This window comes from Phoenix dactylifera, unplaced genomic scaffold (genome assembly GCF_009389715.1).
Source record: "Phoenix dactylifera cultivar Barhee BC4 unplaced genomic scaffold, palm_55x_up_171113_PBpolish2nd_filt_p 000064F, whole genome shotgun sequence".
Taxonomy (NCBI): Eukaryota; Viridiplantae; Streptophyta; class Magnoliopsida; order Arecales; family Arecaceae; genus Phoenix; species Phoenix dactylifera.
Window position 1 is genome coordinate 939533 of NW_024067673.1, and position 26200 is coordinate 965732.

Below are 26200 nucleotides of genomic sequence, written 5' to 3' on the forward strand. Positions count from 1 at the left end.
CATGATAGGAAATCAATAGTTGAAACTTAACATTCAAAAGTTAAAACATGTGTTTAATTCATGCACAGGTTTATAGAAAACCGAAATATGTACTATGGTATAGTTTTAGGTATGATAAAGAGAACCAATTATAAAGCATAAACCAAAAGTACAGGGGAAAACTTCTTTTTCACCATTGTACCATGAAGTCTAGAATTTTATGAATGTAGACTTGCTCTTAGCTAAGATATAGCCTAATAGGTTGCACCTCTTTTCTGTCGAAAGGCTCGGCAATATTGTATTTGAATCTTAGGCAGGTCTCTACTTAAGTCATTTTTTATAAAATAATTGGGTGTTCTTTCACTAATTTTCACAAGGGAAAAGGAATGTCATATGCATTGACATGGTAAGGAAACTGTGAGATCCCGAAACTGGGCCCGGTCCATTGACCGGCCCAGCCCAAATTTTGGCCTCACGTGCGTCGCACGTGAGGGCGTGTGAGAGGGGGGGAGCCATCCCGAAGAAGCCGGCTCCCCCATTCTTTTTAAGGCTCCTCCTCTCTTTGAAGGGATGGGAAGAGGAGCCGCTGCCAGCCAAGAGAGAGGGAGAGAGGGGGAGAGAGAGAGAGAGAGAGAGAGAACCATTAAAAAAGGTGGGTCTTCTTCGGCACGGGTCTTCCTCTTCCTCCATCGCCGCCGGAGAGGAAGGAAGGCGCCGGATCTTCGTCGGGGCTAAGGTAAGCTTTTTCCTTCTCCTTGCTTGGTGATTAGCCATGGTGGGTGGTGATTTTGAGCCGGCCGATCGCCGGATTTTAGCCCAAAAAGAGATGCTTCGCTTCGGCTAGAGGCGTTAGCGCCGGCGTGCTCGCCGCCGCCAGCCGCAAGGGGTGGTCGGGCTTGCTCCGCCGCCTCCTGCCGCCGTCGGGGCCGGCCACCATGGCCGCCCCGGAGTCCGACCGAGAGGGAAGAAGAAGAAGAAGGGGGGGGTCATGGGACCCCCTGTTTCGCCGAAAGAGAGGAAGAGAGTCGGGAGAGAAAAGAAGAAAGAAGAAAGAGAAAAGAAAAGAAAAAGAAAAGAAAAGAAAAGAAAAAGAAAATAAAAGAAAAGAAAAGCAAGAAAAAGAAAAGAAAAAAAAAATAAATAAATAAAGGGAAAGGGTGGTTTACGGGTATGAACCCGAAACCGAACCTGAACCTGGGGGGGGCTAGACACTTCTGCAGGGTCGGCCCTGGAAGAATATTAAAATTTAAGTTTTATATATATTGTGATTAATTTTAAAAGAAAATATGATTTTTGGATATTAGGTTCTGCGAGGAATTTGTGAGATTAATTGGATTTGTTGTGGATCGCGTTCAATGTAAGTAATGAACTGCCTTCTCTAGACTCTTCATTTATATAATATTATTTTTGCATCGAATAAATTGTTAATGAATTTATATTTGATTTATGAATTTTACGAGATGATGATTTGAATGAAAAATGAATATGTGAACTGGAATAATATTTTTCAGATTATTGCTATATTTACTGTTCTTGCATCGTATAAGCATATTTAGATCGGATTATGATACATGTATTATGTTACCACAAGAATTTTGATGTGCATCAGATTTAGAACTCTCAGCCTGGCTATGTTCTAGACCCTGCCAATAGGGGGTTATGCATTGGCAATTCTGGCCCCACCACAGGGTATAAGTGTGGTATTCTGGCCCACTCCGCAGGGTATAAGTGCGGTATTCTGGCCCACTCCGCAGGGTATAAGTGCGGTTCTGTTTCTGGCCTAGCCACAGGGTATAAGTGTGGTCGTAGCTAAAGGCTGATGAGATGAATGTGATTTGTTTCGAATCAGATTTATGATTATGTATATGAATATTTGAAAAATACGAATTTTAATGAATTTGTGCTTGAAAAGGAATTGAATATGTTATTATGTTGATTCATCGTAATTTGTATTCATATTTTATGTTAGTATATGAATTGACTAGTTAAGGTGTTTATTACTTACTGGGCTGTCTAGCTCATTATACGATTTCTTACTGTTTTTACAGATCCGAAGAATTAGCTCGATCCGGGGTTTTACAATATGGGAGTGCGAATAAAAGAATTATGGCTCAAGTTATCTTAGATTAAGTTTTTATTTAATTTAATGTTCCATCTTTATTGTTCCGCTGCGTATTTAGAATTGTGAGACTTTATAATTTATGTCAGTCAATGGAATAAGATTGCATTTATTTCAGCTGAATTATTTTAGTTATATATATTTGAGATATTTGGTTTAGATGCCTTGCATGCTCGTGGGGAGAGTTCCCTACGGGTGTGCGGCGGTTGGCGCGGACCCCCGGCTCGCGATCTCGGGCCGGGGGCGTGACAACTTTTATGGTATCAGAGCATGAATGGATAAATTCTAAGATAAAAAAAAAAAAAATCTAGACTTGACACGGGTATGTTGAGGTTTAAATCAGAATGTGCAGAGAAAATATGGTGAATGGAATTATTTGAAATTGGTCAGACAAGACGACTTTGATTTGAAGAGTGTTATGACTTAGTTTGGAAGAAGTATAATCTACTCTTGAACTACATGTACGAAAATTTCGTGGACGAAATTTCTTTTAAGGGGTGGAGGATGTGAGATCCCGAAACTGGGCCTGGTCCATTGACCGGCCCAGCCCAAATTTTGGCCTCACGTGCGTCGCACGTGAGGGCGTGTGAGAGGGGGGGAGCCATCCCGAAGAAGCCGGCTCCCCCATTCTTTTTAGGGCTCCTCCTCTCTTTGAAGGGATGGGAAGAGGAGCCGCTGCCGGCCAAGAGAGAGGGAGAGAGGGGGAGAGCGAAAGAGAGAGAGAGAGAGAGAGAGAACCATTAAAAAAGGTGGGTCTTCTTCGGCACGGGTCTTCCTCTTCCTCCATCGCCGCCGGAGAGGAAGGAAGGCGCCGGATCTTCGTCGGGGCTAAGGTAAGCTTTTTCCTTCTCCTTGCTTGGTGATTAGCCATGGTGGGTGGTGATTTTGAGCCGGCCGATCGCCGGATTTTGGCCCAAAAAGAGATGCTTCGCTTCGGCTAGAGGCGTTAGCGCCGGCGTGCTCGCCGCCGCCAGCCGCAAGGGGTGGTCGGGCTTGCTCCGCCGCCTCCTGCCGCCGTCGGGGCCGGCCACCATGGCCGCCCCGGAGTCCGACCGAGAGGGAAGAAGAAGAAGAAGGGGGGGTCATGGGACCCCCTGTTTCGCCGAAAGAGAGGAAGAGAGTCGGGAGAGAAAAGAAGAAAGAAGAAAGAGAAAAGAAAAGAAAAGAAAAGAAAAAGAAAATAAAAGAAAAGAAAAGCAAGAAAAAGAAAAGAAAAAAAAATAAATAAATAAATAAAGGGAAAGGGTGGTTTACGGGTATGAACCCGAAACCGAACCTGAACCTGGGGGGGCTAGACACTTCTGCAGGGTCGGCCCTGGAAGAATATTAAAATTTAAGTTTTATATATATTGTGATTAATTTTAAAAGAAAATATGATTTTTGGATATTAGGTTCTGCGAGGAATTTGTGAGATTAATTGGATTTGTTGTCGATCGCGTTCAATGTAAGTAATGAACTGCCTTCTCTAGACTCTTCATTTATATAATATTATTTTTGCATCGAATAAATTGTTAATGAATTTATATTTGATTTATGAATTTTACGAGATGATGATTTGAATGAAAAATGAATATGTGAACTGGAATAATATTTTTCAGATTATTGCTATATTTACTGTTCTTGCATCGTATAAGCATATTTAGATCGGATTATGATACATGTATTATGTTACCACAAGAATTTTGATGTGCATCAGATTTAGAACTCTCAGCCTGGCTATGTTCTGGACCCTGCCAATAGGGGTTATGCATTGGCAATTCTGGCCCCACCACAGGGTATAAGTGTGGTATTCTGGCCCACTCCGCAGGGTATAAGTGCGGTATTCTGGCCCACTCCGCAGGGTATAAGTGCGGTTCTGTTTCTGGCCTAGCCACAGGGTATAAGTGTGGTCGTAGCTAAAGGCTGATGAGATGAATGTGATTTGTTTCGAATCAGATTTATGATTATGTATATAAATATTTGAAAAATACGAATTTTAATGAATTTGTGCTTGAAAAGGAATTGAATATGTTATTATGTTGATTCATCGTAATTTGTATTCATATTTTATGTTAGTATATGAATTGACTAGTTAAGGTGTTTATTACTTACTGGGCTGTCTAGCTCATTATACGATTTCTTACTGTTTTTACAGATCCGAAGAATTAGCTCGATCCGGGGTTTTACAATATGGGAGTGCGAATAAAAGAATTATGGCTCAAGTTATCTTAGATTAGGTTTTTATTTAATTTAATGTTCCATCTTTATTGTTCCGCTGCGTATTTAGAATTGTGAGACTTTATAATTTATGTCAGTCAATGGAATAAGATTGCATTTATTTCAGCTGAATTATTTTAGTTATATATATTTGAGATATTTGGTTTAGATGCCTTGCATGCTCGTGGGGAGAGTTCCCTACGGGTGTGCGGCGGTTGGCGCGGACCCCCGGCTCGCGATCTCGGGCCGGGGGCGTGACAGAAACAATAGTTGAAACTTAACATTCAAAAGTTAAATCATGTGTTTAATTCATGCTCAAGTTCATAGAAAACTGAAATATGTACTGTGGTATAGTTCTAGGTATGGTAGCCAGAACCAATTATAAAGCATAAACCAAAAGTACAAGGTGAGGAATATTTTTTCAACACAAAAAATTCTTTTTCACCATTGTCTTATAAATTCTAGAATTTTATGAATGTCAGCATGTTCTTTGCTAATCTATAGCCTAATAGGTTGCACCTCTTTTCTGTTAGAAGGCTCGACAATGTTGTATTTGAATCTTAGGTAGGTCTCTGCTTGAGTCATTTTTATGAAATAATTGTCAGTGCTTTCACTAATTTTCTAAAGGGAAAAAGAATGTCATATGTATTGACATGGTAGAGAATCAATAGTTGAAATTAACATTCGAAAGTTAAATCATGTGTTTAATTCATGCACAAGTTTATAGAAAACCAAAATATGTACTATGGTATAGTAGCGAGAACCAATTATAAAGCATAAACCAAAAGTACATGGTGAGGAACAATTTTTTCAACACAAAAAAAATCGTTTTTCACCATTGCACTATTTATAGTATAACATATTATTCGAATCTATCATCATTAGATCATCTGGTTCATGACTGAGATATAGTTAGTCATTTGACAAATATGCTTGATTTTCTTTTTTGTTAGATTATTAAATTAGATTTTTTTATTAAATTATGGTCCTAGCTCATATTCAGCTTAAGAATTGATCCACTTATAGACCCAAGATGAAAATGCAAAGAGAATCTAAATCTATGAGTTGCAATATCCTATGATAAATATATTATAATTTTTTTCAAAAGTCAAATTTAACTAAATCTTCTGCAACCTTTCCAAAAGTTAAAAAAATAACCAAGTGGGGATATTTCTGGGGCAAATAAAGGAATATATATATCCAAGCTGAGCGACATGATAAAAAGGTGGTTTTCTTGTAAAGTTGCCTCGTATGATGGTCCAAGGAGTTTTGCTATGATACTCCAATAAAATTTATACAACCTTCTTTCTTGGTAACTTCTGACTACCTTATTTCTTAGTCACGTATATCCTCTCCTCATATGCCCTCTTTCCCTTTACATCTGGCATATGTTGTTAGAATGTGGCCCTTCACCCTCCCTCTGCCCCCTCTTTCGCACATTACTGCTCCTTGTCGCACTAAGCAAATGGTCATTGTGACCCAACCCATGCTCGTATGTCTCCCTTTATTTGGTTTCTCTGTATTTAAACTCCAGCACCTCTCGCTCTCTACCAAGCTATACTTGCAATCACTGCCATGCCAACCACATGATAGTTGCATTTGCCGTGACTGGTTCGCACTTTCATATCACTGCAAAAGAGACAAATAACTAAGGGTAGGCCATTATAAATGAAGGGCAAAGATCCAAATCCCTAGATTAGTGGTAGACTTTTGTCACAATCCATAACTTCACCCAAAAAAATTAATAGAAAGATATTTTTTGAATTTCTTAGCCCTATATAAATACCCAACATCTTTTGGGCGAATAACTGAGGTGGACCAAACGCACGAAGTCCTCGTCAGGCTAAGAATTCAAATCTAATCATAAGCACCACGATTGGTTTGTGGTTAGCCTCCATGAGCCTCTACTGTAGTATTTCCTAATTCACATAGGCTGTGAGTCGAGTTCGCTGTGATAGCATTTTTCACAACCTAAAACCTCACCTAAAAAAACTACCGAAAAGGCGGACTGGGTCGCCTCCTTCGCAGCACCACGCGAGCGCCTTCATATGGGGGACATCGGAGCATGTGCCATTGGCACTAGAGTGTATTTTGCACTATGACTATTCAGAGCGTCCTCACGGCCGTATGTAGTGAGGCACCGTTACACACACAAAAAAAAGGGGTATTTTTTAAGTTTCTTAGTTCTGTATAAGTACCTAAAATTTTTTTGGCGAATAACCGATGCGAGATTAAGTATACATCCGTATGGATTCTCACAACTTTTTACCTTTGGAGTTTTGTTTGCGCATATCTTTGTCCAGATGGCTTTTGTATTTTTGTTTAATTTGTAATTATGTAGTTTAACCACAAGTTTAGATAGCATATTTAAAAGATAAGAAAATAGATAACAAGTATTAAGTTATTAAGCACTTGCTTATGCAACGTCACTCTCTTGCCAAGAACAATTTGGAATCATTTTCTCATTGAATATATTAAAAAGTTCCATAACACAACACTAGATCATGAGCTGCGGACCGTTCCTGCATATTTAACAAATGATACTCCTGCATTCTTATCCTAATCTACCTGAACAATCAGATCAAACTAGCTATTGCTGGATTTAATTCCTACAAAAGAAATATCAAATTCTTAGCTTTCATTTTTTTATATGTATTTTGTATAACAATTTATTTATTATTTTATTTTTTAGACCAACCTAATTCAAGATTTTTGAATGTTTTTGTTTTTGGTCAATATAAAAGTTCAAATATCATTACCGAATCTTGTACCAATTTTTGTTGAATGATACGGTATCGAGGATTTGAGACAAGTTATAGGACTACGTCTTGTACTAATATGCTTTGCGCTAATGTCTGAATGATATCTGTTGGTCTCATCCAATTCTAACTGTATTTAAAATTTTTGTTTAAATATAACCAAAAAATATATAATTTTAAAAAATCTGATTCAGGCTTAAAGATATATATTTTAATATTCGATATATATATATATATTAGAATTTAATTTTGTTAAATAAATATTTTATATAATATGAGTATAAATATATTGAATTAAACTTAGAAAATAGTGCACAGCCACAGGATAGCTCCCTCTTTAGCCCAAAGCGCTTCTAGGATAGCTGGCCACATAAACAATCACTTAATTTGTTGTCCTATTAGACTCTTTGAATATATACTTGGCCCGAAAAGCCAACCACTAATCTACCATCCCTCCGGTCTCGGAGCAAAATCACTAGTCAAATCTTATGTGCTCTTACAGAATTCATAATTAAATATTATATATATATATATATATTTTTTTTCTTTTTCTTTCTTTCCGCAAAATAAAAGACTTCACTGGCTAAAACCCTAGATAGGTCGCTAACGCGTGCCCGATGGTGCCCGTTCACTCCTGGCGATCCTGAAATCCCAGCCCCGGTCGCTTTTCTTGCCTCCCCGCCTCTGTTCTTGTCCGTCTTACGGCCCAGAAAGGGAGAGGAGAGCGGAGTCGGTGATGGAGGAAGCGAAGAAGCGAAAACTCGAGGAAACCGGCAACGGAGACGTCTTCTCGCCCCAATCCGAAGGCCAACTGCGTAATCTCCTGGACCCGCTCCGGAAAGACCAGCTCGTCGATCTCCTCGTCAAATTGTAAGCTCTCCCAATACGCTGGAGAAGAAGAATCGATCGATTATTAGAGAAAAAAGAATACAGCTATTGCTTTGTTCTGTTATTTATTCTTATCGCTTTCGATGTCATGCGTGGTTATAAGTAGAGAAAGCGGTATTTGATTTTAGGTTTTAACTATAGTTTTCAATTTCATGAGATAGACAGATACGTATAGTCTCTGGGCTTAATGTTGCAAGTCGAGGAACTCACGAATTGTTATGCTTTTTAATATAAATTTCAAGGTTTATTAGATCTAGAAGAAACATTTCATCACCGATACTTGAACATTTTTTACCCTCTTTTTGTGTGGCTTTGAATTTTAATCTCATAGGTTGATTGGTTTTTTAGAGGTAGAGTCATGGGACAGCATTTTCATCAACAAGAAGGTTCCCTTGAAACCGTTAAAGATTTGATGGGCTTTGACCCCTTTACCGCTTAGTTTTCTTGCTTTTCTTTCCTTTTTTTTCCCGATTTAATATCACCCCCCAAAACTCCTCCTCCCATCACATCGCGGGTTCTTACCATAAAATTTGTTAATTTGCTCCTCAGAACCAATTTATCCTTACTTCTTTCACACATTGTTCTATCATTTTTTTTTTTGTCTGTTCACAGGCGTTTTATATGTCTAAATGTGAGCAATGCGAAAGGTTGATAGTGGAATGGGCGTAGTAGGATAATAATGTAAAGATGGACATGTGGTAAACCTAGGAGAGATGGAAGTTGAAGTGACAATATTATATAATAAGGTGAGGGAAAATGGTTCTTAAGATGGCTTCTATCGATCTAGGATGGTGTAGAGGGCAGGATGGTAAGGGAGGGACTGAGGGAGTGTTTGAGGTTTCTTGGAAGTTCTTGCAAGAGAAGGGAGGGGGTTTGGGAAGCACAAAGTAGACTCGGATCAAGCAACTAAGAATGATGTTTAAGTAACTTGTATCTCAAAGAATTTGCCCTTTGATAGGGGTCAATGGCCTAGCAAGATCAATGCAGTCAACTAAAATTGTCTTCAATAGTGCTTCTCCTTCAACCCCCTCTCCTTTTTTCCTCTATATGGACTTTGGCTAGAACTTTTTTCTGCTTATCTGATTTCATTTTTAGTGCTATTCTTCATTTTTCTCATGGAGGATAAACAATATTCCATCTTGGTCCAAACGATGCTGTAATGTTACTTGGCTTGACATGGGTGTCAAGTGTCCGGATTTCCAGAAAAATTTGACATGGGAAGTTCTTAAAAATTGGACACGGGTCATATCTTACATACATTTGTGTAAATATGGATTAATTGTGTACAATAAGCAGTATACTGGACCTATTACTCCTTTAGTTCAAAAAATTGATAAAGGTGTTCTAATTGACATGTTAGAATTGATTACTTTTATATACTAGTGCCAAAATAGACATATAAAGATGATGATGACATTATGATCTAATGGCATGAGGTGCCTCAAGTGTCTGACACACACACACACACACACACACACACACAAACCCTCAAAAATTGGATTGCCCAAGTACCACCGAGGTGTTCCTCACTTATGAATTCTTCTATTTGATGTCTTTGTCCATTTAAGTAATTTGTGGAAAGTGAATTCTTTCTCATCAGAGATTTTATGAAGTGTTGTTCATTTGATATATCTGAATTTCTTACTGACTATATGCAATCTTCTACATATTTTTGTGTAAATTGTTTATCTTGCATTTGAGAAAAAATGACTGGTGAAAGATGTAAAAGAAAATATTATGTTTTCGAAGGTTTGTTCAGGGTTGATATTTGAAGTGCAAGGTCATATCAACATGTGTCGGTCAACCTATCAATTTGCACTTTTAGTGTTTTGTTAGTAATCTTTGACGACCTGGGAGTTTGTCTTGGAAGGGAGGTGGGTGTGGAAGAGGGGATGTTCTTTGCAAATTTACTGATATAGTAGATTTTAGGTTTTACAAGGTAACGAACATTCTCTCTCCGGTGAAACAACTACAAACTATAAAGCAAGGCTTAGATGGAAAGAAGATTAGGCCAATATTTGAGATCCACATGGGTTTACTGGGTTGACCTGCCAAACTTGTGATCCATAAGCCTATACCAAAACCTGTGCTACCCAAGGACCTAGACGGTCCAAATGCTCGACTGACTGGGGTCAACTGGTTTCAGTCTGTCTGGTCAAGCAATTTAAAAATGTCAGAAAAAATAAAAGACCCGCAAAAAAATACTATGTTCTTACTTCACTTCTTAGGATTATGTTCAATATTAGCCCTAATAAAAATCTTCCATCCCAAGTTTGCAATTCTCTTCATAGTCATTGCATCCCAAGTTACTTGTAGGTATATTTGGCAGGAAATAATAGTGCATATCCCTTTTTTTTCCAAAAAATAGATTGTGGGATTCTATCATTTTTGTTGTATCGATTTTGCACATGTAATCGAGTTATTATGACTAATTTTGTTCATGTATTTCAAAATATTTTTAGATTTTTAAATATGTGTTTCTTTATTTATAAGGTCATGGGCTAATGAGTTGACCCATGGTAGACCCGTGGTTGAACTGATGATCCATGATCTGGCACTGAAACAAATCTGTCTGTCAGGCATGTTTCAGAATAGTGGATCAGGAAATTGTGATTTTTGCTTATAGGTTTGCTTTAGGGTTGTGAACAACTTAAGATTGCCATGTGATTTATAGTGGTTGATGGATAATTTTTGGAAATATGGAGATGTTAATGGCTCGTAACTGCTCCTCTTTTGTATGCTTAGTCGCTCATCTTCTTATCATTTAGAAATGTGGATATACAAAAGCTTTGTGATAGCATGTAGGATCCAGCTATTTGATTGCTCCTATGGTTGCCAACCCGACCTACACTCAACATAGATTTACAACATATGTCACCTTGCAAAAGTACTCTCCTGAGCCTTGTTTTTCTATTTTGTTTTTACCAAAGAGGTGAGTTTGTTGTTTGTGTTTCCATGTATAAAAGGAAGAGAGTTTGCTCTAAGCAATTCAACAAGGGTTAAAGGGTAATTCAAGATGGGTGTACCATCACGTGTATCTTGTTTGTCCATGCATATGCACTATGAGTTGATTAAAACATCAACTTCCAACATATAATTTACTCAAAATTATAAAAGCATTGGTAGCTTTTGTTTATTCTAACTCTTTTTGTGATAGCTAAAATAACTTTTGAACATAGCTTATACCATGTTCAGTGAAACACTTTATTATTTTGGTTTGTGGAAGTGATATCCTTTGTGTTCACTTTGGCATTTCATAACACTGCTTAAGTGGCATTTGTTAACTCCACCGTCGGACTTCATAGCATGACTTAATTAAACTTGGTTTTGGATATACATTTTTTGAATGTTAACATTTTCTGTTTACATATGGAGGCACATCATATTGAAGTATCCCATGTCACATCTCTTTGAGGCTGCCATGGCTGGTGGTGATGATGAAGGAGAGGTTGAAGGAGCAGGTTGGAGTGAAGAAATGAAATGGGGCTAGGGTTTGAGTAAGGGATTTGTTGCTTCTTAATGAAATTGTTTAGGCAGATGAAATGAGGTGGGGGAGTGGCTGATGGTATGCTTACACTACTACAGGAGGGTGGATGATTCTAGTACTCAATGTTTGAGTAACGCCACTCTTCAGGAACTCAACTGCTGCTTGCACCATTGGCTCAGCATTGTCTGTTTAGGACTATGTGAGGCTGCTCGATATAATGGCTTTGGAAAAGGGGATGCTGTGTCTTTTAGCTCATATCAGCTTATACACAGCATTACAAATGTGGAAGTTTAATGAGGGTTAATTCAATGTTGTTTCTTGCTTGCTTTGCTCATTTGTAATGTGAACAAGAACGTGAGAAAAATTTATATGACAAGAAGAAAAAACACTGAGGTAGCTAATGTTGATTTCCAAATCAATTGATTTTCAATTTACAGTTCATTTTACATGATCTTCTATCTGTCAGGGCATCAGTGTTTGGTGAATAGTACGAATTCTCATTTGGGCTACCATCTGCGAATCTTCATATGTGTTTGCACATGCACATACAACTTTATTGCATGCTTTAAGAATAGTTTAATTCAGGGGGCTTATAATAGGTCAGAGTTAACCGGATACCTCCAAGACTGAATGGAAGTTAAAATGGGGCGTAGAGTTGATTGACATTGCATAACCTATCTCTCTCTCTCGGAGGAGGAGGAGAGTTGGGGGGAGATTAACCTCTACCAAATTCTTCAAAGTGGTCAATTTTTTAACTTTCAAATTGCTCCATTTGATGTAAAGGATGGACAATTTAAAATTTCTCTAATTTGAAGTTTTTTGGTTTTCATAGTTTGAATTGTTGTCAATCCTTAATTAGAGAGGGTGCATGAATGTTGTTATTGATTGCATGCCTGTGTGAATTGACGGTGCGCATATGTGTGCCTGTGTGCATGTTGAACCTTGCAGAGGTACCCAGTATTCTACAGTTGCTGAAGAAATTAAAGGTGTTGCCTGTTCAGATCCTGTTCATCGCAAGCTTTTTGTTCGTGGCTTGGCTTGGGAGACTACCTCAGAGACCCTGTGTGCCGTGAGTGCTTTGCTGCTTGCTGCCTGCTGTATGCTGTTTGCGTGCTGGGAGTGCCTGATTAATCTTCTATAATAAGTTTGCTATATATTGAAAGCTATTTACTTATTTTTCTTAATTTAATTCTTGCTATGAAGTTTTAAGAGATCCAGAGTTTAAACCATTTCTGATAAGATCGGAGATGTTTCTTATCCAGGCATTTAGTATGCATGGAGAAATTGAAGAGGGAGCTGTCATTTTTGATAAGGCAACTGGAAAATCTCGTGGATATGGTTTCATTACTTTTCGGCATATGGAATCTGCTCAGAAGGCATTGCAAGAACCCAGCAAGATGATTGATGTAAGTAATATTGTCAAAGTGTTCATTTAGGACGTGTCTGTGTTCTGCAGAGAAACTTCCATCATATGTGTTGATAATTCCAGCCTCTTCGACATGGATAAATTGATTGCACCAAATGAGAGCAAAAAGAATTTGGCAGTATTGGTAAATTTTGTTTTCGTTTTGTGTGATTGTTCCCCAAGGCTTTTCAGGCCTGAGATTTTTGCCAGCTTGGTGAGTGGATGATACCAAGATGTGCGGCTGGAAAAGTTCAGAAAGAAGTAGATATTTCAAGATGTCGGCCACTATATAGCATATTAAATTATCGGGATATACTAAAACTGTTTCATATTGAAAAATCTTAGCTGATTTATTGATATCATCCGCCAGTATATTGGAATGTATCAGTTTATATGGGTGAGATAATCAGGCATGAGATTTATGTACATCTTAGCAATTAGTTCTTAATAATGATACAAATCAATGGTGTCTGGAATCTTGGCTGAGACTAAGAGTTCCACTAGCTGCAGAGCTGCAACCAAAAATTGGGCAGATAAATTGACACACATAATGGAAATACTAATATTCTTTCTGTATATGTGTGTAAGCATGATATTGGATCAGTCTTTCTTTAATGCAATTCAAGCCTGTTTTAGGGTTGCGGTCGTCCCACTATATGCAAATTATTTTTCTATATTTTTCTTTTTCTTTTTCCTGTTAATTTAATAAGGGTGATTATAAGGATTGTTGATGACGATGCCAATAACAACAACAACAACATCAGTTTATAAATTATATGCCTTACATTCAAGTTCTTCAAAATATCATGTATTTTTCCTTGTTAAGTTTTTTTTGTTGTTGTTGATTTTGCATTATCTTATAGTCTTTTAGCCATTGTTCTGTTATGTAAATGTATATTAAGGTATTTTCTGTATCTAGCTGTCTGCCAACTAGCATTTTCTAGAAATATAGCTGCCTCGCTTCCTGCTAACTAGTATTTGCCAGTGATTTAGCATAAAACAGCGTCAAGGTCTCTGCCTGCAACTAGCCTAGGCAAGTCATCTATCTCTATGCTATAAAGTTTTTGTTTTAGGTGGAGAATTCATTGCCAACAGATTCTTGAATGAAAATATCAGTCCATTTACGCAGCATTCTGTGGTCTCGAAGCAGTGTTTTAAGGAGGATTGATAGTTTAACTATTCTTGTTTAACTCTGCTATGATGTTATGATTTGCTTGTTTTCTTTTAAGCGTCAACTAGCTTTATGCTCTTTTTGAACACAGATCAAACTACAGCTTTGCCTCCTTTTCCTTCAAAAAAAAGAAAAGAAAAAGGAATACAGATCAACGACTGCTATTATTTTATTTTGTTGCAAAAAATATCTGAAATAATATTCACTTCTCCTGCCATTTTGCTACAATATGGTGCTTCTCATTCAATTTATGTCCAGTAATACAGTCTTTCTTTATGCATTTTTGAAATTGGTTTCTTTCTTTTCTGGCCTTCTGAAATTGAGGTGTGAGCACTATTATCTCAGGGCCGTTTGGCAGTCTGTAATCTTGCTTGTGAAAGCTTAAGCAGTGCATCTGTCAGCACTGATGTAGCACTGAGAAAGATATATATTGGAGGCCTGTCACCAGACATATCGAGTGAAACTTTGCTTAGTTTCTTTGGTAGGCACGGGGATATAGAAGAAGGCTCAGTTGCTTATGATAAAGACACTAACAAATCTCGGTATCATAAATCCTTCGTACTGATCTTTTCTTTGTTACAGTACCAATTGCTGAGCAAGATATTCTTTTCCTAATTTTGCAGAGGATTTGGTTTTGTTACATACAAGACAGCCGAGGCAGCAAAGAAGGCCATAGATGACCCAAATAAGACTCTTGGGGTGAGTGGAACGAATTACACACTTTTATCCTTTCTTTGCAGTACCTAGTGATGTGCCCCTAGGCCTTAGCTGTCGGTTGTTTTGGAAAATTGTTGAATTTCTTATCATTTTGGAGATTGCTGGAGGAATCCATCAACTTTTTATTCTTTTTTAAGTTATATTTCATGCATCTTCTTTCCAGGGAAGGAACATTACGGTGAAGCTTGCGGATACCCATAAGAGTAAGGTAATACAAGCACAAGTGCCGGCAGCAATGGTTCCAATGGCTGTACCTTTTCCAGCAGGATTTGCACAATCTGGAAAGTCACAGTCTGCAAGCCCATCTCCTGTAGGCTATGCTCCTTATTTACCTGCCATGTCAGCATACCCCACTGCTTACCCAAATGCCCCTGCTCAGTATGCATCACCACCTCAGATTTCATATCCACAAGTTGGTGGAAAAAAGGAACCAGTTGGACTGCCATCAGCAGCGCCTCCTGGAATTCCAGGGTACCCATATTATGCAACAAAACCATAGAAGACAAATCTTGCAGGTAAACCATATCAGATCTCATGTTATCAGGCTAGAGGATTATTCTAGTAGTTTAGGAGGCTTACAACTTACACATTGTATATTTGGTGATTCTGCAGTGCTTATCCCTAGTTGGCATAAGGGTTAAAAGAAACAAGCTGAAGCATTGAAGACCTCTTTTTGTTTTTTTTTTTTTGGGTGTCAGATATATTGGCTATAGATTATGGCAATGACTTGTAGTTCATGACCCCTATATCAGAAGCAACCAGCTTCCGGGACAGGTAGAATTGCTAAATAGTTTTATTTTGGATGACACTAGGGTGTACCTGCTGAGTATAAATCGGTTTATTTTTTTAAGGTGTCTATTTGTGTTGCTCTATTATGAACATGCCTTTCTGCCCTGCAAAGCGATCAAATTGAATCTACCGGATTGCCAACTTTAATCAACAGAAGTTCTGTTTATTTGTGACTTAAATGACTTAAATCCATCGAGAGGTGCTCTTAGGATTGACAGACAAGATCTATTCAAAGAACGGTACCTGGCTCTTGATTCTGATGCTAGTTTTCCTCTTTAAAATGTTACGGCTTCCAGGTCATTACAAGATATGCTTCTAGCTGCATAAGAGTAAAGGTTCTGCATTTTGGAATTAAAATTTCAGTGGTAGATCTGTTTATTCCAATATTATGAGAATGTTCTGTTTATTCCAGTCTTTGAGATTGTTTTCCAGTTGTTGTAATGTGGGATGTACGTGCCTTGTGGTTAGCATGTTCGGTAGACTCTTTGCATTGTTCAGTAGCTTGATGATGTTGGCGTCATGGAACCCAAATGCATTCTTTCTTATTTCTTTTTTCTTTTGAGAGAGGGCGAGCGTGTTCATAATTGCAAATGGGAAGCATCGAAACTTCTGCGGAGAGTTGCCATGGAGCATAAAAAACCAATGTGGTGCAATGTTTCTTGACTGTTGCATTGTGGCGGAAAAGGTTTACTGCAGCAAGGCAAGAAGGTACGTAGATCGTTAGTCATATTTTTTCAAAGTGGAATTTCAATCAAGATAGATCTGTTGTGAGTGCTTGTTTATATGTAGATAAAACAATGTAATCATCGTAAATTACCATGACTGGGTATTCGGCGGTTGTTGAGTGCTGGGTTGGGATCATGTAGTGCTAGATTAATAGGTCTGCAGGAACGCGAAGGAAGTGCATGGGGTTTGGCCTGGTAAAAAGAGAGATGATTCAAGAAGCATGAAAACCTATAAAGTGGATGCAAACTTTTTTTTTTTTCTCTCTGTGGGTGGAATGCAAATACGATTTTTTAAATTTGCAGAATCCTCTTGTAGCTGCAATATGACAAAGATTATGATAAACTCTGAAATAAGAATTTGAAAGCGTGACAAGCAGAACCTACCACTTTTCTCAATTAACAAAAAAAATGGAAAAATTTTCTATTTTTGAGCATCCACGATTAAGGTGATAGAAGGTGGCAAGTGGCTAAGGATCGGAAAGGTAATGGAGAAGGTACTTAAGAAAATGACCAGGTTCAGTTGGTTGATGAAATGAGTCTCCGGGTTTGAAGTGCGACAGCTTAAAAAGAGCTGCAGAGTTGATGGTTGAACACGAAATGAATTATTGTCTGCTATGACACAGTCAGAACAGGCAACATTATGTTTAATTCTCCAGCCAATCTCTAACCATAGGAGATGTGATCCCTGATGGAAACTTGATTAGTTTCAGTGCCATTAAAGCATCATGACAGCAGAACACTGGAATTAACCTAGGCAATTGTCTCTGCAAGCCACTAAGACAGCCCTCTCCACAAAGAGTAGGCTTCCTTTGAATATCTGCAATAGCAAACCAACCAATAGAGATAACAAGGGGTACTTGGTGCCTTATCAAAATGAAGAGGAAGAATAATAAGAAGAGGAAATTTGTGCAACCATAAACCTGGTAGGGTAAGGTATACCTATGTACCGAAATAGCTCTCAAACTATTTTTCTCAATTTTCATCTTGATACGTCTCGGTACAGACTGGTATGTATTTTGGTTTATCTCAGTACATGTCGGTATGGATAGTATGGGGATTGTACAAACTTGATGGTGTGTTTCATACCAGTACGGTACGGTATGCACCATATCAGGTGGCATAGAGCGGTACAGGAGACAATTATCATAGGAATCATATGTTAAAAGAGTCACAACTCAAGCAATATCCGCTTCAAGGAGATCCACTATATTCTGAAAGATGATGTTTCCATTTAAAAGACAAAGACACCCTTCAGCTTGAAGATACTGAGCTTTTCAACCTTTCCCATACCTTTGGCCCTTCAGAATGGAGATCTACGAAGTATTTTACAAATCGTGCATCAGAGCATGCAAGAATGGTGCTCAAGGCCACTGTGGACCTAATTATCTTCCTGTTTTTGGTAGGTATCACTACTCCTTGCTCCTTAAGCCAATTGTACATTGAAAACCTCAGCTTTATCTTATCCGTATTGTAGCACAGGAATGTCGGAAAAGCCGCAAGTGACTCCAGAGAATAATCCAAATGGTTTAGAAGATAATCAATCTTCTTCTCGATTATGTCTGTGGATTGATTTAGTATTGAAGGAACTAATTTGATCATGTCTGAAACTGTGTGGTAGTCGAACCCAGCATTCACTAAGCAGTCAAATCTTTCCTGCAGTTGGTCTCCTCTGCCTCGGAACTTGCACAGTGCTTTTGCCATCTCATCTGAGTTCTCAACAAACCCAAGTTTCAATAAGAAATTGGTCTTCTCCTGCAGAAAAGTTCCATCCACTCTAGGTAAATTTACAATTCCGACCTTCTTTCTAGAAGCCAAATTACTGAACTGACTTGGATCCTCCTTAATTATTTCACACAACTTTTCAGGGGATATCTTTAAGCTTCCCAGTACAACTTTAGGCCTCTTACAAGAACAGGAACCTAAAACTTGAGCATGAGAAGCCACTATCCTTGCAATGTCCTCTGTTTCCATCCCAATGTCAGCTAAAAATTGCACAGACTTCCACAAATTCTTTGTGAAATTTCCAATCAGAATTCGAGGGTACTGCACGAATAAAGTTAAAATATCATTCATCTTAAGACCCAACTTCAACAACATTGCAACTAGTATATAAATCTTCTTTCCAGAATCATCAAAAATAAATCTGGGGTGTTCTTTAATTAGCCTAGCCAAAATTTTCTTGTTACAGCCCATTCTATCAAGAAAATTCAGCATTTCAAGTATACGACTCCAATTGTACATGCTCTTGTCTGATAAACATCCTCTGATCCAATCCAGCTCAACCCCTAAACTTTTCAATTTCTCAAGAACTCGAAGAAATTCAACATTTACATCACCAATTAAGAGTTCTGGACAGCATGTAACCAACTTGATAATGGTGGGTTTGGTCAGGCCAAGTTTCTCATAAGCTTGAAGCTTTGATAGTAAGATACCGTAACCATATCTAAACATCTCAGTCCCTTCCTTGTACATCTTGCCAATCTTGCTACGAGGAACTCCATAATTGCAAAGACCATGGTAATTGTTAAGCAAGACATCATCATCACTAAGAAACATTAGATTCCGGGGAAGAAGGGGATACAACTCCGATGGTTTCAACCCCAAACTCTCGAAGAATGGTTCAAACTCATTGATAGGATGGTAGCGAAGAAACCTTGTAAGTGACCGTCCGACATCAGGCTCATTCTCAACTTTTGCAATCAGATTCTGGAGAAATACTGGGGAATTTTTGCTCATGTGTTCAGCATCAGTGAAATGCAAGCTCCTGGTACCGTGAAGGTATTCAAAGAGAGCATTTTGGGCATCAATTCGATCCATTCGAGAGATTCGGGATGCAGCGTGACCATCAGGCAATGGCTTTCCATCCATGACCGTAACATGGACATCAGCGCATGCAGCTTGCGTAGTAGAGAAGGATCGGTTCCACTGCTGATTTAAAAATCTGCTGACATTCGAAACATTCGGAGTGTGGGCAGGCAAAATACTGCAACTATTCCACCTTCTTCCAAAATCAAACAATCCTATGCTCTGAAATTCAGCTCGTGAATCCAAAAGAAAAGGGCTTTTCTGTGAGTGAAACAATGGGTGTTTCTGGATATAGAGAGACGCAGCTGGGGTGCCTGAAATACTGTGGAAATTTCGATTTTTCTGCAACAGGGGGGGTGGGCAATTCTGAAAACCAAAAACTTCCCCAGAAACAGCTGGAAAAATCATAGCACTGCTCGCTTGGGTCACCATTTTAGAAGCACCGATACATTGAAGAAATCGGAGGCTTATCATGACTAGAAGCAGAGGGCACACGAAGGGAGAAAGATTCTAACAGCAAATTGAATCCATATCTAGCTTTTCTACACAATTAAATCAGCAATCTCGATTTCTCTCAAACCAATCTATCGATCTAAGTTCGTGTGCTTACCTCGGATTCAACAGGAACTCGGACTTCTCAGCTGGCCGTTAAAGCTTTGAGACTCGTCGATTTAGAGGAGACCGCCATTAGAGCGGGGGCGCAATCTTCGGTGGGCAAAACCCTAGCCATTTCGGAGGTTTTGACGCGAGGACCCGTGGTAGAGTTACCAAACAGGGTCCCTATACGGGGGAACAACCAAAACTATAAGATCAAAGCCGTCCAATTTCTCGGTCCGTGCTAAATTGGACGGTTGAGATTGAAATTTCTAAATAACGAACAAACCTCTAAAAGACCGCTTGCTGCCCAGAAGCCCTCGTCTCGGAGCTCCTCTCATCGCTACCCCGTAGACAGGGCAAAGATGCGGGCTTTCGTCCACGGGAGAGAGACGGCAGACCGCCGGAGACCCTTCGAGCCGTGGAGAAGAGAGCCCCAAAGGCTCGGCACCTGAGGTAACTGTAGTTTCTCATAGATTTCACCACTTGGAACTCGATTTGGATCGCTTTTCCCCATTTTTTTTGGGATATAGACATGGCCCATTTGTGGAAGCTCCAGAAACCATCGCCTCTCCAATGGATTTCTCGTGTTGGTCAGGAGGAAGTCGTGCGATTAATCAACAACCCAACTTTTAACGGTAGGAATGCTCTTTGCTGTGCTAAAATTCCAAATCTTCCCCCAAGAAGAGGATTTTGTTCTAAAGAATCCCACATTACCAAGTCGGCATCTGTGGGAAGTCAGCTTGGATCACTGAAAAGTTCGTGTTTTCATCATCGGATGACTCTTTGCTGGGTAAAAACATCATCTTTGGTCCATATTAGAGGCTTTTGTACTGATAAAACTCCAAAAGACTTGCAAGCTATTTCTCGAAGCCCTCGTGTGGTTGCGGAAGCTCAGGCAGCTCTCGTGGACTACCTTCACTCCACAAGAGGCTTGCAGTTCCCCGATGCAGAGCAGATGAGCAAGCACTCCCCCAACTTTCTTGCAAAGCTTCTGAAAAAGGTAGAGAATGAGGAAGACACAGCAAGGGCATTAACCCGGTTCTTTCGCTACCACCCCATCAATGAATTCGAGCCATTCTTCGAGGGCATGGGCCTGAAGCCTAGCGAGTTCAATTCGTTTTTACCCCGGGATTTAATGTTTCTTTCTGATAATGAAAAAATGCTTGAGAATTATCATGTTTTGTGTAATTATGGCATTGCTCGTGGCAAGATTGGAAAGATATACAAGGAGGCTACTGAAATTTTCAGCTACGAACCTGGCATTTTGGGTTCAAAGCTTCAGGCTTATGAGGGACTGGGTCTGAGTAAGACTAGCATTATTAAGATTGTTGCTTCAAGCCCAATACTTTTGGTTGGGGATGTTAACAGGAAGTTTGTTAAGGTGCTAGAATGGTTGGAGGACATCGGGATACAGCTTGACTGGATTTGGGGGATTTTGTCAGAAAAGAATTCATATGACTGGAGCAGAATGCTTGTAATTTTGCAGTATTTCACTGAACTGGGATTTACTAATCAAGAATTTGGGGCTTTGATCAGAAAACATCCAGATTTTTTGCTGGATGGTTCAGGAAAGATGGTGTTATTGGTCTCTGGCTTGCTGTTGAAATTGGGAGGGACAAAAAAAGAATTATTTGGCCTGTTCTCTCAGTTCCCAGACGTTCAAATTGGGAGTTTCATGAAAAACATGCGGCGGGGTCTGATATTTCTAATTGAGATTGAAATGGACCCTGGGGATATTCAAAGGCTTTTGCTTACTCATACAGAAGTGTTTGGTTCGTATTCTTTGAAGAAAGCCAACAGCATTCTTACCTATCTGAATGTCGGGAGGAAGCGCTTGTGTAGAATTATAAAGGATGACCCACATCAATTGAAGAAATATGTATTAGGGTTGAAGCTCAATCGTCTACCAAACTCTGGCGAGAGTGAAAAATCGCTTGGGGAGAAGAAAAAGTTTTTATTGCGTCTGGGGTTTGTTGAGAAGTCAAAAGAGATGGAGAAGGCACTAAAGGTGTTCCGTGGCAAAGGTTCTGAACTTCAAGATCGCTATGATTTTTTGGTGAAAACTGGACTGGACCCGAATGATGTGTCGAATATGATTAAACTGGCTCCACAAATCCTCAACCAGAAAATAGATGTTCTCCAGAGCAAGATTGACTTTCTAGTGAATAATTTGGGTTATCCATTAAGTTCACTAATAGCATTCCCTGCATATATGTCATACACTGTTGAAAGGGTCAAATTGAGGTTCTTGATGTACACTTGGCTCAGGGATAGAGGAAAAGCCAGGCCATCATTAGCACTAAGCAGTTTCCTTGCATGTTCTGATAAAATATTTGCAAAAAGGTATGTAAATCATCACCCAGAGGGTCCTGTAGTTTGGGAAAACTTCAAGAAGGCATTATCTTCAAGCTAACTAATATCTTCATACTTGTATTCTACCTGCCTTTATTCACTTAACAATGGATTTAACATCTTTACTGCAAAAAAGTGTCTTCTGTGCTTGAAATCCAGGAACCCACTAACCAAATGAAGTAACTATTTTTCCTTGAACTGTGTCATGATTGAACATTTAGCAGCCATGCAAACTCTATTGCAAACTTATTAGTTTTATCCTTATATACCATCTCGTTTTTTGGAGAAGGTATAACTATACTTCGGTAGAACATTTCAGTCTTTATAAAATAGTGAAAAATAACAGAAGACTGTTGTGGAAGGTTGTGGTTAACTGTACATCTTCTGGAGATTTTGAAAATATTTGACCATATTACTGGCCTGATAAAGTGTTGTGCTCTGCAAAAATATTTGAGAGACCTTTCCTCTGCACCAAACCATATCTCAGTTGGTCATGGGTGTTTTAAATTTCAATCAAACTGTTAATCTTGGACACCACCCATGTTTGTGCATGCACATCAACTTGTTCTTGTTGTCAGGACACTTTAAAGTATCTGCTTGGTTGGCACGACCAGTATATTAATGTAAAGAGTATCAGTTACTCCTCAACAAGATTGATTGTCCTCCTTGTCACATTCCAGTCCTTCCAGAAACTGGATTTTATTTGTCAAGTCATATTTTTTGGGTAAAATTATCATGGCAATTTAAGAACTCATTCCCTCCTTTTCTGTTCTTGTAAAAGAAACAAAAAGGACTTGTAATTCCTGTCACAACACACTTGTCTTTTTTATTGTTCTGGAAGACACAGAACACACTGACACGACAAGTTCTCTTTCAGAAAGCAAGGCGTTTGGGGTATACAGATTGATAATCTATATTGTGTGATTGCTTTCTTTTCTTGGAAGCTTTGCATGTTTTGTACCCTTGAAGGATGTCATATTTTGTGCACCAGGACTTACCTCCAGCTATGACTGTTTCTTGACTGTTTCAATGGGAGCAGGCACTCAAATTTCCATTTATTCCATGGTTTAGTGCCAAATGGTTTTTGTCTAACAAGATCTCATGGCAACTCGCATCTAGCATGCAAGTTTGATAGATGAGGCAATTTGGCTTTGGTTTTTGTTGTATATCGGTGTTTGTTAGGAACCAGGTAGCTCACCTACAGATATACCTGCTTCCATTAGACTTCTGGGCTCCAAGTACTCTGTCATATTCATATCATCTATGATTAACGAATAATAACATAGGCATCATTGAAACAACATGAAGCTGTTTCAGTTTCCAACTTCCATGATGGCGCTTATACAGAGGGTCATGGGCATCTGAATGCTTCAGAAGAGAATCGACAAAATCATCACCGGATCAAAGTTTATCTGGGCAATTTGGAGCTGGTTTTGAATTGCATGTCTGGTGCAGCAGTTTGTGGCAGAAGAACATATTAGCAACTTTGTTTACCATTTGTTTTAGGTCTTTTGTACATACTATATGAAAAGGATGATCTGACTCTTTGCTTCATTCTTCCAGCACCTACTACTTTATTCTGGACAATACGCCATCCTGTATTAGATGAACATATGCATGTATCATTTGTCTAGGTATCTAACAATGATGGTATGCACGCATATCTGGTCCAGCAGGCAAGTTTTCAATCGTTTCATATCTAGTTGAAGGTAAACAGATTGAGTTTCTAAATTCAGATACGTTAATTATTTTGTCACAAGAAATTTTTACCTACCTTTGGCTATTCAATTGGTAGCTAAGCACAATTTATTTTCTTTCTAAATCTTCTTATTGCAAAATGTTGCAAGCTTTTACTTTTTAATTAACAATTTAATATTCTCTTCTCAGAAGCATTTAGCATGTACCTAGTAACTGCAACAAGAGCTTCTTGCATTTTGCTGATGTCCTTTTATTTCTCTAGATATGATACAAGATGTAATAGAGCTTGGAGCCCTCCTCCTTTTTTTTTTTTTTGACTATAATAGTTAATCAAGTGCAGAATCCTTCTAATTCTCTGAGGTTGTCGAAGGTGAGAACCCACATTGTTCTGGAGCAAACTGAAACAAATGGGTAGCAGAAAAATATTGGGATTTATCTATAATTTGAACGTTTATTCCTTTTTAAACTAGAAGTACATTGATACAGATTGGGCTTTCCATTTCTGCTAGAAAATGATTCTCTTGTTTTATGGATGATGTTAAGACTTAATATGCATGTATAATTTGGGGAAGAAAATAAAGTTAGAAATGCAGATAAATAGAGCGAACCATATACACTTAGAATACTCGAAAAAAATCTGATATTTACATGTTTAATTCAGCCTGTTAAAATTTTCATTTTCACTTTTCTTTCTTTTTTCATAGGAGGTTAGTTGCAAGTGTTTGAAACTTTTACAATTTAAAATAAAGGACAGCCGAGTTTCACATAAGATCAGAGAATTAATAGGTGCAAAAATACGCAATTAGTAGGAAACAAGTTTAATTTGAAAAATTATCCAAGAACAAAATATGACCACCCATCTGCTATGACTTATGAGTTATAATTAAGCTAGATGGACGGCAACAGAGAACCAAGCATAAGGCGATGATGTAAAAATTAAAACCAAAGTTGAAATTACAAAAAAATTAGCTATGCTACAATCAAATTAGTTTCGGTTGATAGACTTTGTGCCAGAACTTTCTGAATTCTATGTATTTTCTGTCTGGGTACATACTGTATTGAAAATGCATTGGCTGAAGAAATGACATGGAACTAGAGTTCAAAGTTCTTTTATTCAGAAATCTTGGCAAGAAATATATCATATATGTGGAATTAAAATAAAAGAATAAATATTGTATCATGAATATATGGTGGGTAGCTTGTGGAAAAGTCGTCCCAGAAAGCAAACAAGATTTAAAATAATTCCTTCAAGTTAATGGATATCTAGATTACCTTTTTTTAAAGTGAAGTGATACAGAAAATAAATGGATCAATCCAAACTAATATCCACGTTTGTGATATCATTGTAAATTTTTATGCTTTTGCATTTTTAGAGTCTAGGTTTGAAATTTAAATGATCACATTTTGCCTTTGATTATATCTGTTCCAGCATAACTTGTACATTTTCCGTGCTAACTTAATGCCATTTATTTTTACATCTTCCATGCTAACTTAAAGCGACAAAAAGTTATTTCAGACTATATTTGTTTTGCTTGTAAATACCACTAGGCTAAATGTTTTCAACAAATGACATTATAAATTTCTCACTTCACAGAAATGTGTACATTTGGTTGTCCTTCCTGATTCTATTTCGTAACTTTCAGCTCTTTATGCTAGGGCTGGGATTGTATCTTTCGTGCGAAAGATTGCACAAATTCACCATTGGATCACCTACTTGTTGCTTTGAGATTTGTGCAGGTGGATGACAGGCAGAGTTCAAAGTTCTTAGAGATTTGTGCAGTGGGTGATCCAATGGTGGATTCGCACGAAGGAAGGTGAATCCTTCTCTCACATGAAAGATACAACTTCTATCCTCTATGCTATGTACTCTCGTTTATACATAGCTCAGAATTATTTTTATTGAAGATTACATTGTAATTGTCCATTGGAGCATATGGCAATAATGGAGCTTAAAGTGCATTATCTACATTTTGCTTGAAAGAGATGCATTATTTGCATATAGTTTAATTCTTCATTGTGAGAAAGTTTGAACCAACATGTCTTGTATCATATTTTCTGACAATGTGATATCATATATGATGACTGAAGTGTTTTGAGGCTGATAAGCTTCAAGCTACATTTTAGAAGTAACAGTCGTGGTTACATCAACAATGTGATATATTTCCAGGACTTCTGCTTATTTCCAGGAAATACCTCTTAAATTTTAACAAATTGTATGATCGGGCGGCTTGTGACTGCCTCATATGCCAAACATACAGCAAACTTATGGATGTTTCAGAGTTTGGTAATGATTCCATGATTTCATAATGAGGCAGAACCAGAAAATAAAATTCAGAATCTTTGCCAACTTCTTCTTTGAGAACACAGTTGATGCAACTCCCAGTTGGTGGTTTCTCATTGTCTCCCTTGCTGCTCCCTCATCCACTGTGACTGCATGGCCAGTCCGCTCCCTCTCTCTCTCTCTCTCTCTCTCTCTCTCTCTCTCTCTATATATATATATATATATATATATA

The 26200-nt window shown here is 38.4% G+C and overlaps 3 protein-coding genes and 2 long non-coding RNA genes across 9 annotated transcripts; 4 read left to right on the forward strand and 1 right to left on the reverse strand.

The window, feature by feature from the left end:
- The first annotated feature begins 557 nt into the window (after positions 1-557).
- Positions 558-1332, forward strand: LOC120104668. The gene is made up of 2 exons (XR_005507036.1): positions 558-715; positions 1284-1332. It is a non-coding gene; the product is annotated as an uncharacterized LOC120104668 (long non-coding RNA).
- A 1057-nt stretch (positions 1333-2389) lies between these two features.
- On the forward strand, positions 2390-3802 carry LOC120104652. The gene is made up of 2 exons (XR_005507025.1): positions 2390-2931; positions 3490-3802. It is a non-coding gene; the product is annotated as an uncharacterized LOC120104652 (long non-coding RNA).
- Positions 3803-7633: 3831 nt separating this feature from the next.
- On the forward strand, positions 7634-15596 carry LOC103697210 (UBP1-associated protein 2C-like). The gene is made up of 7 exons (XM_008779025.3): positions 7634-7923; positions 12377-12497; positions 12691-12834; positions 14350-14546; positions 14628-14703; positions 14885-15236; positions 15334-15596. The coding sequence occupies exons 1-6, from the start codon at positions 7790-7792 to the stop codon at positions 15218-15220; spliced, it is 1008 nt and encodes a 335-aa protein (XP_008777247.1). The 5' UTR covers positions 7634-7789; the 3' UTR covers positions 15221-15236; positions 15334-15596.
- On the reverse strand, positions 15401-19782 carry LOC103697211 (transcription termination factor MTEF18, mitochondrial). Its single transcript, XM_008779026.3, has one exon. It carries the CDS (start codon positions 19512-19514, stop codon positions 17487-17489), a length of 2028 nt encoding a protein of 675 aa, XP_008777248.1. The 5' UTR covers positions 19515-19782; the 3' UTR covers positions 15401-17486.
- A 174-nt stretch (positions 19783-19956) lies between these two features.
- LOC103697212 (transcription termination factor MTEF18, mitochondrial-like) lies at positions 19957-26132 on the forward strand. Of its 5 annotated transcripts, none has more exons than XM_039116145.1 (4): positions 19959-20090; positions 20168-21980; positions 23624-23698; positions 25425-25684. In XM_039116145.1, the coding sequence occupies exons 2-3, from the start codon at positions 20170-20172 to the stop codon at positions 23694-23696; spliced, it is 1884 nt and encodes a 627-aa protein (XP_038972073.1). In that variant the 5' UTR covers positions 19959-20090; positions 20168-20169; the 3' UTR covers positions 23697-23698; positions 25425-25684. The 5 variants fall into 5 exon arrangements, with proteins under 5 accessions (XP_008777249.1, XP_008777252.1, XP_038972074.1 ...); XM_039116147.1 differs by having other exon boundaries at positions 19965-20090; positions 20233-21980; XM_008779027.4 differs by having other exon boundaries at positions 19957-21980.
- Positions 26133-26200: the final 68 nt, after the last annotated feature.